We start from the raw sequence: 17,666 nt of genomic DNA on the forward strand, positions 1-17,666 counted from the left end.
CTGCTCATATGGTTTGGGTCGTGACTGGAGAATTCTGTTGAATATTTTAAAATTAGGACAGTCCAAAGGTAAGGCTTAGCAGTATTTTAAAAGTTATGAAGTAAAAGAGAGCAGCAGGTTTCGTCCGCTAAAGATGCATTTATCCGGTATAAAGAGTTTTCACGTTGTGATAACCAGCATGTGTTGTTTGCAGGGGAGGAGCTGTGCACCGGCCTCATTTCAGGCTGTTCCTTGGACTGTTCCTTCGGCTTCCAGACTGACGTCCACAACTGTGAGATCTGTCAGTGCCGACCGCGGCCCAAGAAGTGCAAACCCATTGTATGTGACAAGTACTGTCCCTTTGGATACTTGTACGTATTCTTATTCTGAAAGCATATTTAATACAAACCCTGTACATATTGAAAATACGCAAAATCCAGGCATATGTACTTGTGTTTACTTTGTGGCAAAGCAGGGGAAAATGTAGAAAAATAGAAATGTCATTACTTGATGTAAGATTAAGGTATTCTTCAAAATGGATTTTAATCAACAGATTAAGAAACAGCAACTGAAAAAACAGTGGCAGATTGTAAAAGCAAAGCAGTCCTTAAATTTTTTTAAGAACATTTGACAAACAAGATGAAAAAGCTACTTACAAGTAATGTCTATTGCATGTAGCTTTTTGAAATTCTGTTTGCATGTTCCGCTGTGATACCCTTTCATTTTATAGCCCAGTTATTTTATTCTAATTATTTTTTAATATTTCAAGGGTTTTTTAATGTTATATGACAGCAGACTAGTTTTAGTGAGACATTTCTGATAGTTACTTTATAGGATTTATTAAGAACACTAGCATCTCTTATCTAAGTTTTTGTAAATGTGTTCAAAACCTGTATCATTGCTGGAGTTCTTTCTCAATAAAAGGAAATATTCACAGTGTTTAATAATTTGTGAAACAGGTGACGAAAACTGGGCAGATCTTTTGTCACATAGAAATTCTTAGTAAACAGTCTGGTGGCTTATATATATATATTACCAATACATTTTATTTTTGATGGGTCCATTCTATGTTACTGCCTGCTTTTCTTAACAGTTTAATTCCTACCTCATGACAGCTGATCTTCAGATAATGTTCAGATGTAATTTGTTTTCTTAGGATTTGTAATGAAGTTTACTAATGTGGCACCTCTTAGTGTTTGATACTAATACTCCTTTAATTTCTGGTTCATTTCAGAATTCTGTTTGACATTGGTTCATAAATGCTGTGGGTTTTTATAACACTAATCTATGCTGTAATGTGTCCTCTCAGTATGCAGTTTTAATAAAGTTTGGAGGAATCAAAATATGGTAGAACCTGAATGACCAAAATGGTACCAGAGATTTTAGAAAAATAGAAATCAAGCTGTGACATAGTGGCATTCTCACAGATTTAATCAGCTCTGCTCATAGATGGTGCCAGTGAACAATTTATAGTCTCTCTAGTTGTGCTGCCAAAGGCGGGGGGGGGGGGGGGAGACAATACCAGCCTTACACTTTTCTTTAATCTTTATGCTATTCTTAGCCACAGAGTGGTGTTCCACTTAAGTGAATGTGCTGGTTGACCTCCCTTTTATTGCCCATGCAGCTCTTGCATTGTGTGTGGTGCTAAACAGGAGATGGCATTACATCAAACAAAAAGTAAATATGCTGCAATACACAGACACAAAAAAAAAAAGAAGAATGTTTGAAGAATATGTTTGCCTTGAAAACATTGAGTCACTTTTTTTTCTGCATTAGAAAGGGTGCTTGACTTGTATCCTTGAGGCATCCCTAGTGCAATTTGAAAATACCTACATAATAGCAGTCCAGCAAAACAAAGTAAAGTAATACCATTTAATATAATCCCATATCTGTTACTTGAGATGCAGAATTAGGCTTGCCTCTGGTTAAATAATAGAAGTTTTTGCAGGAAACGGCACTTATAAGAGCGATAGGATTGAAATAAGACAAAATGAGGGAAAGACAACAAAGATTAAATCAAACTTCACTTCTATCCCCAAAACTCAAAGTTTAGTAGATGAGAGAGGAGAAGTAAGACTTCTAAATCAAAAGGTTAGTAAAATTATCTTCAGGCATGTTAACTTCAAGAGTAGCTGAGAATTATTTTCAGTTTTGCAAGTGAGAGAAGGTAGAGCAGGAGGGAAGTTACAGAAAAGGGATGTCAGTTTTGTTGTTCCCAGAACTTTTGCCCAGTGGCTTCAAAGGCAAGGATGACTGAAGATGGGTAGCAGAACAAAAGAAACGTGAAAGACTGAGCAGAAATAATGACTGGTTAGATGTCTTGGTTTTTCAGATAGGATAAAGCTGTTTACGTTAAGGACCAAAGGAGTGAAGTCAATTAAAACAAGTACAAAGCATGCAGAATTGTTTAGAAAGCATATGGTGAGAGTGAAGTTTGAGCCATGCCATTGAGCAGGCACAAAATCCAAGACAAAGTCTCTTAAAGCTGGGAGCCAAAGAGGCAAATGGTGTTGGGGTATCCAAAACTGTGAGAATTCCATGATGGAATTAGCAGGAAGGGTAGCTGGGATGAGACAACAGCAATAAAGGAATACGACTTATAAGTGTATTCAAGCATTTACTGGAAATTGCCATATAGTCCTCATATGGTGTAACCATTTCTCAAGGGGCACCGAAATCATTTGCACTAGCTTAAATTTGATTTTGAACTTTGGCACAGAATAGAGAAAAATTCTGAATAATGACCATCAGAATATATTCCATTGCTATTTCCAACAAAGATGGAAGCCATCTTTTTTGTTCATGATGCATAATGCATCTTCAGTAGCAAGTACAGGATGTGAGTTTGGCAGTCTCCAGACTGTATATCTGAATATTTCTTTTTTTTTCTGTTTTGTATGCATGTGTTTGCATAATAGCAGAGACAGTTGGTATGAACTACAAAATTTTGTATTGTTTACTCAGTGTGACTGAGTATCATTCTGCTTGGAACAGGAAAAGCTTTTTTTAATTTAATCAATTAACAAGTGCATAAACAAATTATTTTCAAGGCCATTTGCTTTAGCCTATTCAAAAGTTATAATATGAGAAAAGCATTAATTAAGGTCTATTTAATGTCTTTTGTCATTGCCTTTTTGGACTTGCATGGAAATAGCCTGAACATGTTCATGAACCAAGGTCTAGGTGTTTACTTCCATTCCAGCTGCGGTATCTAGAGCAGTCAAGTTTGTTTCTCCTTTTGGTTTCTTTCAGTTTACTACTACTGGTTTTCTTTACTGGCAGTCCCAATGTAGATGTCACCCTAAAGTGTTAAAAATTATTTTCTACTGCTGATAAAGATTGTTCTGAACTATACTTACCAAAGTCATTTACTATTAATGTGTTTTGTTTGTGTAAATATGTTAAGGTTACCACTACATTCTTTTAGTTTATTGTACAATACCTTTCCAAACAACGTGGATTTGGGAAGAAACACTCTCTCTCACATAATAAGAAGGTTTATCTCGTTTGGTTATATTAAACTGTAATTTTTGTTTAGAGGAAAGTGAACAATATTATTAAAACTTTAAATGGAATATAGTAGAGACCTTAACCTGTGGTGAACTGAGTATTTTTTTACCTTCAAAATTCTGAATCTTCAGGAAGAAGCAAATATTCTTTTAAGATAAGACAGTAAATTTCCATTCCTGGGCCTGTGCTCCCAGCGTGTGACTGGCAGTAATATTCTTGATTTGAGTCTATCTCATTAGTCACCAGACATTGTATAACTCCTAAAAAGAATAGTATTTTCTTTGGTCCTGTTTTCTTCCTTAGCTTTCAGTAAAGATGCACCCCTTACTTCTGCTTACATACATTTTTACTCTGCAACTTCTGATTTTTACTTTCTTTTCTTAAGCAAAGGTTTCTCTTTACTGTTGTCTTCTATGCTACTTCTTAGTATTGTTAGTTTTGCAATGAAGTTGGCTGTTCCATGTTAACTGAATTAATTAATGAATTAATGAACTTTGATTAATTCAGAAACTTGTTACTTGGTTTGAGAGGTCTGACTTTCATGGTCTCTCATGAATTGTGACAGCTGGTTTTTTAAAGAAAGGTTTAAACAAAGATGAGGAAGATCCTTATGTATAATTGGAAGATGACCTTCAGATTGCAGTGAATTTGACCTGTGATATTAAGGGTTACACTATGACACACCAGTATAAGTCATCAAGAATACCTTTTTGGACAACAGCTGAAAATCTGAAATAATTCTGTTGGTCTTCTCTTGTTGCACTTTAGGTGAGATGTGCCTGCATTATTTTGAAAGGCCTTAAAGGAGAAATCTCTAAAAATGAGAAGGATAAGAACCCAAGAATGGAGCGTAATATACTTTGTACCTTATTAAACTGATTTTCTGTGTTTGAGTGCAATCCTGTCGGCCTATAGGTCCCTTAGTTTGTGTGATCTGTGGTATTATCCTGCTGATACCTGTGCCTAAGCACTTAAGGTGATTGTTGTGGTATGTGTCAATAGTAATCTAGCTGATGGTATGGGGAAATTTAAAGGTGTCCGTGCCATCTTCTTCAGTGTGGACATACCTGAAGCTTGCAGTAGTGCTGTCTGTCTACCCAGAAATGGTTCAGTCTTCTGAATGAAAATCAAAGAGGACTGAAGAGAAAAAAGATAGATGGGCCTAGCTTTATATAAAGAAATCGATCAAATCATTCATTTTGCTGAAATGATTTCCTGTAATAAAGAACTGATGTCTCGGTTTCTGAGAAAGGTAGGAAAAGGCCTTATAAGTATTGTCCATGAGCTGCAAAAGCACTCTAAATACAGAGGTGCTTAGTCCTAGGCGCAGATACTTTTCAGTGTCGATCATGTGTCAAGGGTAATCTGTTAAAGGATACAAATTTCAGACACAAATCCCAGTGATTTTCTAAACTTGTGGAGGAAGCAGACAGTGTCTAAGAAATTGTGTGATACTGTCATATCTGGAGCACAAGTCTTAGGAGGAGCGGCTGAGGGAGCTGGGGCTGGGGCTGTTTAGTCTGGAGAAAAGGAGGCTGAGGGGAGACCTTATCGCTCTCTACAACTACCTGAAGGGGTGTTGTAGTGAGGTGGGTGCTGGTCTCTTCTGTCAGGTGGCTGGAGACAGGACAAGAGGAAATGGCCTCAAGTTGCAGCAAGGGAGATTTAGGTTGGATATCAGGAAGAATTTCTTTACTGAGAGGGTTGTCACACATTGGAATAGGCTGCCCAGGGAAGTGGTTGAGTCACCATCCCTGCAGGTATTCAGAAGGAGTGTAGACAGGGTACTTCAGGACATGGTTTAGTGGGCATGGACGATGGTTGGACTCAATGATCTTGAAGGTCTTTTCCAACCTAAATGATTCTATGATTCTATATAAGAGTAGGAAAAATTTAGAAAAATATTAAGGTTTATGTTGTTGAAGAAGAAAATAGTAAGACAGACTTTTATTTCCTAGATTTACTAGGCTTACTTTGTATACCTGAGGAAGACTAAAATTACAAAGTAGTATGCTTCGAAATGGAAACTCAGCTCTTCAGAAATGGAAAGTATCTGGAATTTAGTGAAAAGGAAGAAGAATGGTAAACAGTAAAAGTTAAAAAGTTAAAAAGCATAAATACTGAATCTTGCAATACGCAACTATTCATTTGAAGTCCTAGACATGATAAAATGACACCTTGATCGTACATTGACTCACAGAGTATCAGATCTCTGGACCATTTAATGAATTGCCCAGGCATTCCCCAGTCCAAGGCATGCTGTCTGCCCCATCCTACCATATCCCATTCAGAGGAGTTGTGGGAGGTCGGTGAAAACATCACAGAGGTCAGGACTGCTCCATGGGCTAGCGCTGAACCCACATGGCTTGTCTTCAAACTGAAAACATTATTAAAAAGATAATGTTCAGCCTCTCACAGAATTGCACTGCTTGTTGTAAAGAGTAGTAGTTTTTAGCCTGTATGTAGTATATTGACCTACAGAGGAAAATTACAACTTTATGTGTTTTCTGTACTTGGGTAATTTGAAACACATTTCTCTCTCTCTCTCTCTCTCTGTTTTTTAAACTAAAGTGTGCATAAAAGAGTTTTACTAGAAAATCTATGTGAACTAGGTAGCAAAAGCATTTTAGAAATGATAGCAAATATTAATGGGCATAGTTTGGTAGCTGGGAGTAAGATAAAGATGTTTTAAAAACAAGTTCATTTCAAGCTGATGTTGGTGTTTTAGGAACCCTGTTTTGGGATGATCTTTCCCTTCCATTTTTGCATACCTGAAAAAATCTGAACTTTAAACTTCTTTAAGCTAATTGGAAAATAATCTTCAGTTTAAATTCTGGCTTTAAATGTACAATATAATTTAATTATGCACAACACTTGGCTGGTATTTTTAAATGATGAGTGCTTAATAAGTCTTAAGATGATTGTAATTTAAAACAAACAAACAACAAAAACCACCACAACAAACACACATTGGAAATAAGCATCTTAATCTTGTCACTGTCTACAAAATATATGAATAATTGCACTGAATAAAATGAATAACATTTAAAAATAACTATGTATGTAACAGCTTGTAGTATAAAGGGCTAAAATTGTGGTAAGAACTACTTTAAGATTATTTCACTTCAAGTCTTACTTTGGTGCTAAAATTACTTAGATTTGCAGCTGTATAGTACATTTGTTTGGTTCTTTACTGCTACCGTGCCAATTGCTTTTCTAAAATAGCAAGCCTTGTGTGACTTACAAGCCTGTTATGACCATCAAAAGCATGGGATGTAACGGAATACAAATCTCTATTTTAATGTAAAACTTTGGTCACAAATAGGAGACTAAAGAAGCAAATATATATATATATATATATATATAAAAGTATATTAGAGAATGAAAAGTTAAGGAGTAATCGTCATGTTTGAGGGTTTTTTTTAAAAGACTGTCAAAGGTTAGTAATGGGAAAATCTAAGTTCATGCATCTTTAAAGAAACCAAAACCTTTTCACATGAATGAGAAAAACCTGCTCAATAGAGTTCACTGTTTGAAAGCTCTACACACTAATGGAAAGAAGCATTTATTTTGATATTAAAAGGGCTGTGGTTACAAAGATTAAGGAGGAAAAAAATAGATGGATAGGAGGACAGAAAGTCTTTCATTCTTCCATCCTACTATGTGACAATGTTTTCCTTAGCTTTTTAACTAAAAATTAAATAAAGTTTTCCAGAGCTTTAAGTGAGGCTTTCTAGAGAATTAAATAATTTATTTCTTCTCTATCCCTCTAGATGTTCTTCTTTAACTTCCCATGTCTTTTCTTTGTTTTGGGGGAAACTGGTGTGCATTTAATGGTGTAGTATTCAGTGAGGGATCTGATCTGTCAGTTTCCCAATAAATCTTTTTCCCAGTTTTGGTGAGTTACCTTGTTGGAGCGATATCTTTAACAGCAGACTCATGAAAATCATTTATTGGGGGGTTTTTTCCCCTCTTTGCCTTGAATTTCTTCACTACAACTTTTCTTTTTCCTCCTGCATCTTGGGAAGGCACAGAAAATTACTCTCTCTGTATATTAAGGGAAATAGTATGCTTGTGCCTAAAGTTTGAATGGTATTATCTGTCTTCCTGAAAAAAACAAGCAAATATTCAGTATAGGATTCTCAGAAGCAGCATGTTTATGGCACTGTGAAGAGGTTAACTGTCAAGTGGTGCTCTAGACTCCTGCCTAGCTTCACCTGGAAGCTTTGGAAGCATTTGTGTTCTTGATTCTCTGTACTCTGCTGAAAAGTTCTCTGGTTTTCTCTGTTTCAAAATACGTTACTGTGTGTCTGCTACTTTTTACATGGGTTATTGGCATTCCACATGCTAGTTTTCAAGTAAGCTTTGTGTCTGATTCATGTTTTCAGAAATCTCGCTGTAGTTCTAATATGCAAGAGAGGAAATCTGCTGTACTTTACCTATTGTTGGAGGAAGAAAGTTAGCAGCAATTTGTGTTATAAAAGTATAGTAATTATAACAGATTCCTACCTACCCCTCCAACTTCTTCACAGCTGTAGAATTTTTTCTTTCTACTTTTTCACTTGAAAAAGAATTGATCATCGATAGTAGTAACAAGCACATATGTCTGTATTATTTGCTATAGCTTGAAAGTACCAAATGCAGAGATTTTGCCAGTCACATGGAGGGAGCACATGCCAGGGATGGAGACCTGTACACCACATAGACCCACTGAACCTAAGGGTGACAGTTGCAATAATTTTCTTTACTTGATCAGTCACTTCTTGAGGGGATGGTTTTGCTTTAAAGATCATGACATGTAGATATTTAAAGTGACCTGCTGACCTTTCACAAATTATTTCGGTCATCTAGGAAGAACAAGCATGGGTGCGAAATCTGTCGGTGTAAGAAATGCCCAGACCTGCCCTGTGGTAAAATCTGTCCGATGGGCTTCCAGCAGAACAGTCATGGCTGTGTTATCTGCAAGTGCAGAGGTACGTGCGAGTTCACCTCCAATTACAGCTTGTTTTCAAAGCAGCTGGAAGCTAGAGCAAAAGAAAAGGAATACTGCACAGAATATTTAAGAATTGAAATATGGGAACTGGTGGGAGATTTGCTTCAGTTTTGCTCAAAGGAGTATATTGTTTTGCAGGTGTTTGTTATTATCTGTGTTTATCTTGGCTTCAACAGAAAGCCTCTGCTCCACTTTCATCTCCCATTACAAAGTCAGAGAAATCAATTTGTTATCACTAATAAAAATTAGATCCATGCGTTAATAAGTAACTACTAGAAATAAGCTGGTGGGGGGGGGTGGGGGGGGGTCAGTAGCAGTGTTCATCTTAGCTTCTTCATCATCTTTACAAACTCAAGCTTTGGATTTGATAGATGCCCTGTACACCACCTAAAATTAGAGTGCTGTTTCTTGGACATTTTTCAGGTGGTCTCAAGGAACAATGAGTAGAGAGAATGCTCACCCAGGAGAAAGGGCTGGGTATTCTTAAGCTTAATTTCACATGTGCCACATCCCAAACTTGTAACCACCAAGTTCGAGGGGGAGATTGAGATTAAGATGTTCATTAGCTGTTTGCTTTAGTTTTGTGCTGCTTTTAACATGTCTCATTTTTAAGATATTTTCAGTTTGTGTTTTGTATTACTCTGGGTATCAGACTTCCTTCATTGCTCATCTCCATGTATTGCATTTAATAACTTTCCATTTGTGCTCAGGCTCCCTCTGATCCTAATTGCTCTTTCCTGCTTATCTTCTTTGATTCTTACTTGCACGTTTTGATTTCTAGCTATAGGCAAGTAAGTTTGAGTATTTTCCCTTTGTTTTGTGTAATGACTGCATTCTTAACTTTTTTAGCAGCTATTTCTTTTGCAGTTTAAAAAATGATAAAATATAATAAGACAAGTTATGGGAACATGGCACTGAAAGAAAGTGTATGAGTTCCTGAAGTCACTTTCCTGTAAACATGCAATTATATAAATAGACAGATCCAACATTATATTTTCCCCACGTGACATCATACACTGCAGATAATTATAACAAAACTTTAAGACTTCTAGCAAAAAAAAATTGAAATGTTATAAATGTACCTTGCAGATATGAGTAGAGAGAGATTTCACTGACATAATCTGTAATATATGACTTTTACTAGAAATAAAAAAAATTAAAAATTAAATTAAAAGGCTAACTGCCGAATAGAATCCCATCGAGACAATCCTCATCGCTTATCTTGTCATGTGTCTTCACGTTCACAGTCAACACTCTTTTCCTGATTGTCGTGATGCAATGATGGAATATAGAATATACACAAGGTGTTCTCTTAGGTGCACCATAATTGCATCCCAGACTATAAACAGATGCAACTCTTTGGTTACTAATTATGTGTATGCACACTTTTAAGTGCTTTCCTTAACAAGGATGGATATTAAAACATGCACAAATATTTAGTGAAAATAACTTGATCCCTCTCCAAGTAGTATTTATTGTTACCATAATCATAAAGATACCAAGCCATGAGTGTATCACTTCAACATCACTTCATTAGCAAATTGTCCAAGAATAATTAGAGCTATCACCAGTATGTTCTGGGGGAGCTGTGAATCCTTGTTAAAATTTTGACCCAAAATCCCTAAGTAAGGGGAAAGGATGGGTAAATCCCCTGCCTGTGAATTAACTCCACTTTCTATATTGCTTCTGCCAGAAATAGCTTATGCTAGGATTAATAGTAGAACCATAGAAGTGCAGGGCTGGGGTAGTCCTCTGGAAAACTGAGAGTCCATTTCTCTGCCCTCACATAAAATAGAGTGTGTCTGGATAATCCTTGACAGATGTTTGTCTAAGATGTAATTTATTAAGAAACTCCACTCTCAAAAGACAAAAAAAATTGAACTCTCTAAAATAAGTTTTCCTGTGGTTACCAATATGTGACATTTAAAAATAAATTTTGTAATATTTGTCGCCCTTTCTACAAATTGAACCAGTTACTTCTCGTCCTAAGCTCAGCAGATGTATGGAACAGCTAAGCACCATTCCCCTTAGAATTCTTGCAGTATTTAAGGGGTTGCAACTGGAGCCCCCTAAATGTTTTGGGGGTTGGAGTTTTTTTCCTAAGTCAAATAAACCCAGCTATTTTGGTCTCTCACTACAGTTAAAAAACTGGATATTGACCTTTAGCAGTAGCAAGAACTTCAAACTAGTAGAGATAGTAGTACTGCACTTAAATTTACAATGCTCCTGTACTTGTATCTTAGATTTAATTTGCCTTCTCTGGAGTGGTATCACATTACTGACTTGTTTTCACTTGTGAGCTACTGCAGTCCCAGATCATTTCAAACATAACTCTAGTTATACAGTTATTCCTGTTTTGTATTTGGGCATTTGTTTTCTTCTTTAAATATTATCTTTTGTACTAAATTTAATTAAAAACTGAAAAGTGAAAATAATCTCAGTTTGTGAAGTTAATTTTGAATAGTTGCTTATATGCTTGGTTTGTTTCTCCAGACTTTGGAGTATACTTTAGAATATTTCAGGAAAAAAAAATTTGATTACATCAGATCCTTTATTTATTAAGGAAGGGGAAGGGTATTACCATTTAAGACTTTTATGTGTCAATAATAATTTTAACATATTCCAGTGATACTAATTCAAATAGGAATTAATGTATAATCTGATACTGAAGTACAAAAGTTTAGTAACTGAATAAACTTTTTTCATAGTATTTCTGTTCGTGCAATAGGATGAAGTCTGTTTTAAGAAGTATTATATCCTTATGCCATGGCTTTTCTTTACTTCACAAAATGGTATACTAATGTAATTTCTGTGTATTGGGTTCTTATTCTGATAACATGCATCAAACTAACTTTGTACCATCTGCTTGTGGTTCTTAGACCGCCTTTGATAGATCTGCCACAGCTGAAGAAGTACTGACCTACATGTTAGAGAGAAAAAAAAAAAAAAACTTACTAAAATTACATATAAACATTACTACTTTTTATACTGCATCCTTTTTTAAACAGAAAATGAAATAAGCAACTAAATACAAATAACGTTATATATATGTGTCAGCAGAAAATGGTTGACATACCACTGAAAACAAGTCAGTTCACTGACAAACTGATCCTAAGTCCTTCATCATCATCATGATGTGGGTGGGGGAGTGTTGGGCTCTAAATTCACTCTGCTGATTAACAAAGAATAGATTGAGGCTGAATCCTGCAGCACTTAAGTACCCCTTAAGGTACAAATGAGACTTTATCCTTCCTAGACCAACTGCTTGCGTGTTCTGGCTGAGTGCAAGTAATGCAGCAGTCCAAGCTACTGTATTCTCATCTCAGTAAAAGCTAGGAATGAGGGATAAAATTGTCAGAGCAGTTATCTTACAAACATCTCATTTATCATAGTAATGTAACCAAATAATTTCTCATAGGTGTTTTATGAAATAATTCCAGTATCTAGCATGACCCTGTTAGAACTTGCTTGTAATTTTTTGTCATTCATGATATAAGACCATCCTTAGCTCTTGTAAATGCTTTTATATTCTAGTTAATGCTTTTATATTCTAGATAACATTATAGATAAACTTAATGAACTACAATATTTAACTATTTCATTTTAAATATGCTTCATGCTTTCTGCTATTTCCCTCCATTGCATTTCTCTTTTTTATTATTTAGCCAGTACTGCATTTCTGTATGATTAAAATCAGTATAGGTGTAACAGAAAGAAGTGATTGTATTTTCTAAGGAAATACATTCTACTACATCCTACCATCCCCTTCAGTATAACTTTTACTTGTTTCGTGTGTGTTGTTACTTTATTTTTAAGTGTAAATGATAGAATTATTGTTCACTTGGTCTTTTATGTGCTTTAAAAATGAATGCAATCCAGGCATAAAGTTGGCATGCTTTCTTCCTAAGCAATGCATGCTTATCGGGACACTTCATTTTCCTTTGATTTTGTGCAGAGGCAACGGCTTCTCTTATGCCTCCTGTTAAAACAGGCTCTTGCCTGTCAATGGATGGGCGCAGACATGAGAATGAGGAGGGCTGGCACGATGGCTGCAGGGAATGTTACTGTCACAATGGACGGGAAATGTGTGCCTTGATCACCTGCCCTGTTCCTAATTGCGGCAACCCCACCATACATCCAGGGCAGTGTTGCCCATCATGTCCAGGTAACATGCCTTCTTCTATATGCTTTGTAATAGGATTTCATTTCACTTGTGTTTTGTTTCCTAATACATGAAAATAATCTCATGCGTCATTCAGTAATGGGCATAGAAACCTTCATATATACCTAAATATAACATGATGAGTGGTTTTCATTAAGATCTCGTGGGATGTGAGAAGTGGGAACTTACATATTTAAAGCATATGCATGCCGTGGATCCTAACATGATAATCTTTGACCCATTGAAATCTTTAAACTAGAAAAATTTTATAGTCTATATTAGCTATAATAAGGAATTCATACTCATTTACAATTTTGTTAACCATAATAGCAAATAAGTCATTACATTTTCTCTTTTTTAATTTGAAGTGGAGTTTTATTAAAATTCATCTCCTGATTCTGTATTTCACAACCCCTCAAAGGAGTATACATTTAAACAGATGTCTTAAGTAATTGAACCTTATGATTCTGTGTTTTGAGGAAAGGCTTCTGTGCCACCAGCAGTAGAAGATTATTTTAACGCTTTTGGTGAGAAGGCCAAGTACAATTAATGCTGCATTCCAGTACAATTTTAATAGTGTTAATACGAAAAGCATCTATGAAAGATGTTAGAGTGTGGTTAGAGTATAAGATTAATGCCCTCTGTCTTCAGAATGATTCCTACATTTTATGTGCTAAATAGATTAATTTGTAATACAGTGACATTGTCTATGACTATTGGAAGTCACGTTACAAGTAGGAAAAATGAGGCTCATGATACTACTATACATAGCAAAATGGTAAGACAGCACTGGCAGGATATAAGCAGTTACAAACTGTTTCAAATTCTTCGTAAAGAACAGGAAATCCTAGGGGCAAAATAAGCAGCCAGATGCTCTTTCTAAAAGTGACAGAGTATATCCTCCCTAGGACCTAAGATAACCAATCTCTTTAGATTGCTTAGACAAAGGGTGATCTCCAAGCCTGTTCACACCTTGTGGTAGCTGGAAAAACATAGTTGCCAAAAAGATGGGAGAGTCCAAAAGACTTTCAGCCTTTCTTAGTCTCCACCACGCTACTCCCCTTAGTGTCAAGGCTGGGCACTGTGGTTCCTGTGGTTCCATGGCCAGCCATGGTGTTGCTGTTGGCACTGGCTTTCATGGAGCCAGAGCTGTTTTCAATACTAAATAATTTAGCAGTGGTTACTGAGGCCGAGCTCTTAGTGCTTAGCATCTTAGTAATTACAACCATTAATGACATTTTTAGCTGAGATGAAAACACTAAGGAGGATACTCCCACCAGTTAGGCACACTAGGGGAACCATCCTTCACTCATCCTTCTCTTCCATTATCAAGTAACTGGCTAGTCTGATAGGGAATTTAGAAATCATAAGATTTTTAAAGGGAGCCTTAGTGTTTTATCAGCTTGGAGCACATTTTTTTGCCACAGCAGTATGCAGTGTTGGTCTATATGCCTCCCATCAGGTATTGTCATTCTTTCCTCCAGCTCCCCATGCACACACACATCCACAGCCTGTCTTAAATAGTACACTTCTCTCCACATGAAACCTCAGTGTGGCAAAAGGAAAAAAAAAAAGAAGAAGAAAACAACAACAAAAAGATTCAGTTGTGAATATTGTTCCAGAAGGAGCAGCCAAACAGCAAATAATAAATACAGAATATCATATTCCTAAAGTCATGTCACTGGACAGGGATGTTATTTTCCACTCGCACTAGCTGGAATTCAGGGCTGCACAGAACTGGTAGAGTACCTGCAGCAGTCACTCACCTTTTCACAAGTATTTGTGTACTATTGTAGGGGATGGTATACTTTGTATGGATGGGGACAGGTTGGCATGTCAGTCTTGCATTAAATAAACATTCAAGATTCAAAATTTAAAATGTAGGATGGTTGTTCCAATTTCAGCAATTCTGGTATTAGGTCCCCAAGACTGATTCCTGATTTCACTCTACTATCAGCATACTTGTGCGTATTGATCTACCTAACACATACAGAACACCTCAGAGCATTCAAATAAGAGTAATGTTAATTTTGGTGTTTCAGCAGCACCAGTGGCTAGTTGCTCTGTTTACAGAGAATAAGTTTGGGTAAATCCATTCATAAGTTCATGGAAAAAAGATCAGTATGAGATCAGCAGTATCTATCTTCTCACAATGTACATTTCTTGTGGATGAGATCAGCGTTTGATTCTAAGCACCAGCAATGTTGGTCTCTTGTATAAAAGAGCAGTTACCCAGTAGTGTCCATTCCTTTGAGATACAATGTCTGCGTAGGTTTCTCTGACATCTTTCCTGCTTTCGAGGTACTAGTTACCTAGCTTCTGTGTTAGCGAAGTCATACTTGGTATAAATTCTTACAATGCTAGGGCAGACACAGCACTTTAAAAAAAAAAGTGATTACATATATAAGTATCTGAATTAATATGGCCAAATTAGTCCCAGTCCCCCACTGAGGTTTTATATTTGTTAGAAATGTACTTCTGATTTTATTTTGCAATGTATTGATTCCCCACTGATGTTAAAAAAAAATCATAGCTTTCAGTAAATAGGAATTAACTTCGGAATTGTGAGACTGTAAGCACATCACTCGAATGTGTCTGGCATAAGGATATTGAAATAGTTAGCAATCCTGATGTACTGAGTTTTGAACTGCACTGTTAACCTGTCAACAGGGAAGTGGCAGCTCTCAGAGGTCATTTTTCAGATTGAGAAAAAAGAAAAGTGGTTACGTTCAATTCCGTATTTGGTTAGTTTTCAACAAAGCAAGATATACCTTGACTGCTACAACATTTAATTATAACTGTGATTCTGTATATTAAGAGGTTTAAGTGGATTGTCGCAATGCTTGTGAAAAGCTCCATGTTTCCTGTAAGATTTAGAAGGCCATTAACTGCTAGTGTTTTGCAGAACCATGCTATCCAGAAAGTCTGTATTTGTTTGGCTAGTTGCTCCTTCAGGAATATAGTAGTTGTACGTTTGTAGCAATTCAGTTGCAGTGCTGTATCAATATCAGTGCTGCTAAGGGAGCAGTAAGCAGTACCATATGTACAGCAGTACTATCTGGTTATGCTTTTCAGTTTATGAACAGTATATGAGCTGTAGTAAAACAGGCCTGTGACTTTGCAGGGAACTAAATGCAAAGGAGATAACTCAGAAAATTTACAGAAAATAATTAGTGTTGCTTTGCCATAGCGGGTTAGGATGCCATTGCACAAAATGTAATACATTGTTCCAGCTGAAATAAAAAACAAACAGTGACAAGGCAGCAGACCAGCTATCTCACTTCAGGTAAATGCTACTGAATCACATATGGTTCATAAATGTGAGCAATAGGAAAAGAATAGCATAAGCGAATCAGTGAAAGATAAAATAATTCCGTGAAAGAAGAAATGCACGAGTACTTTGTGAATAGAGTAAGATAGGCCGGTGTCGTGGTTTAACCCCAGCCAGCAACTAAGCACCACGCAGCCGCTCACTCACTTCCCCCCCACCCAGTGGGATGGGGGAGAAAATCAGGAAAAGAAGTAAAACTCCTGGGTTGAGATAAGAACGGTTTAATAGAACAGAAAAGAGGAAACTAATAATGATAATGATAACACTAACAAAATGACAGCAGTAGTAATAAAAGGATTGAAATGTACAAATGATGCGCAGGGCAATTGCTCACCACCCGCCGACCGACACCCAGCCCGTCCCCGAGCGGCCAAAAACCCCGCCCCCCCCCCCCCCCTTCCTAGTTCCTAAACTAGATGGGACGTCACATGGTATGGAATACACTGTTGGCCAGTTTGGGTCAGGTGCCCTGGCTGGGCATGAGAAGCTGAAAAATCCTTGACTATAGTCTAAACACTACTGAGCAACAACTGAAAACATCAGTGTTATCAGCATTCTTCACATACTGAACTCAAAACATAGCACTGTACCAGCTACTAGGAAGACAGTTAATTCTATCCCAGCTGAAACCAGGACAGCCGGACTCGGGTTCCTTGAGTTCTACTGATATTTTCCAGAAATGAAAACAAATAATTGAGTGGTGTGTCTTTGCAACGGTTTATCCCCAGCTGGCAGCTAAGCATCACACAGCCACTTGCTTACTCCTCCCCACCCAGTGGGATGGGGGAGAGAATCAAGAAAAAAAGTAAAACTCGTGGGATGAGATAAGAACAGTTTAATAGAACAGAAAAGAAGAAAATAATAGGTAATAATAACAATAATAAAATTACAATATTAATAATAAAAGGATTGGAATATACAAAACAAGTGATGCACAGTGCAATTGCTCACCACTTGCCAACTCATGCCCAGTTAGTTCCCAAGCAGCGATCTGCCCCCTCCAGCCAACTCCCCCCCCAGTTTATATACCGGGCCACAGTCAGAGCTGCAGAGTATGCAGTTTGTGGCATAAACTTTTCTTGATGGTTAACTGCTTAAACACTTTCAAAGTGCAGGACAGGTTTCTTTTTTCTTTTAAAACACCAAGATGTAAAGAAAGTTTCCCCATTTTTTTAATGCCCTAGTGGCTGGAGGACACTCATGCTGAACAAGGGAAACAGTTTCAGCTCCTTTCTTAACTTGAAGGAGATCAAACCCATTCTCTAAACTGCCTGGGTTAGAGGCCGGGTGAGTCTTTTAGACAGGGCTGTAGAGGTAATGTAATTAATTGTGTGAAAAGGAATTAAAGTTCATTTGGTGAGATACAGTCACTGGAAATATGAGTATACACACTCTGGCATCTCCTTGGGTGCAGTCATTACTTCAAAGACTGCAGATTATGTATTTATTTATTTATTTAATGGAACAAAGTGATGAAGCACTTCCACCAGTGTTAAGTGCTTATATGTTTTTAGGGGTTTGGGTGGGGGATTCTGTGTTTTTCTCTGCCGTTTTGTTTCTTTGTTTGTTTTTTCCAAACTGGCACCTCATAGTACAGACACATATCACTCAGGAAACTCAAAGGCAGACAGTTGAATCTGGACTTCCTAAATCCCAGACAAGAAGCATACTTATCCATCCTTTCAAGAATT

At 36.8% G+C, this 17,666-nt stretch overlaps 1 protein-coding gene across 1 annotated transcript in view; it reads left to right on the forward strand.

Annotated features, from left to right (window-relative positions):
* Positions 1-17,666, forward strand: part of CRIM1 (cysteine rich transmembrane BMP regulator 1) — a 203,928-nt gene that overhangs the window by 170,795 nt on the left and 15,467 nt on the right. Inside the window, exons 9-11 of the mRNA XM_075043079.1 lie at positions 194-350; positions 8,341-8,462; positions 12,438-12,647. Of these exons, the coding sequence (XP_074899180.1) occupies positions 194-350; positions 8,341-8,462; positions 12,438-12,647 (489 nt within the window). The remainder of the gene's footprint in view (positions 1-193; positions 351-8,340; positions 8,463-12,437; positions 12,648-17,666) is intronic.

This window comes from Buteo buteo, chromosome 12 (assembly GCF_964188355.1).
Source record: "Buteo buteo chromosome 12, bButBut1.hap1.1, whole genome shotgun sequence".
NCBI lineage: Eukaryota > Metazoa > Chordata > Aves > Accipitriformes > Accipitridae > Buteo > Buteo buteo.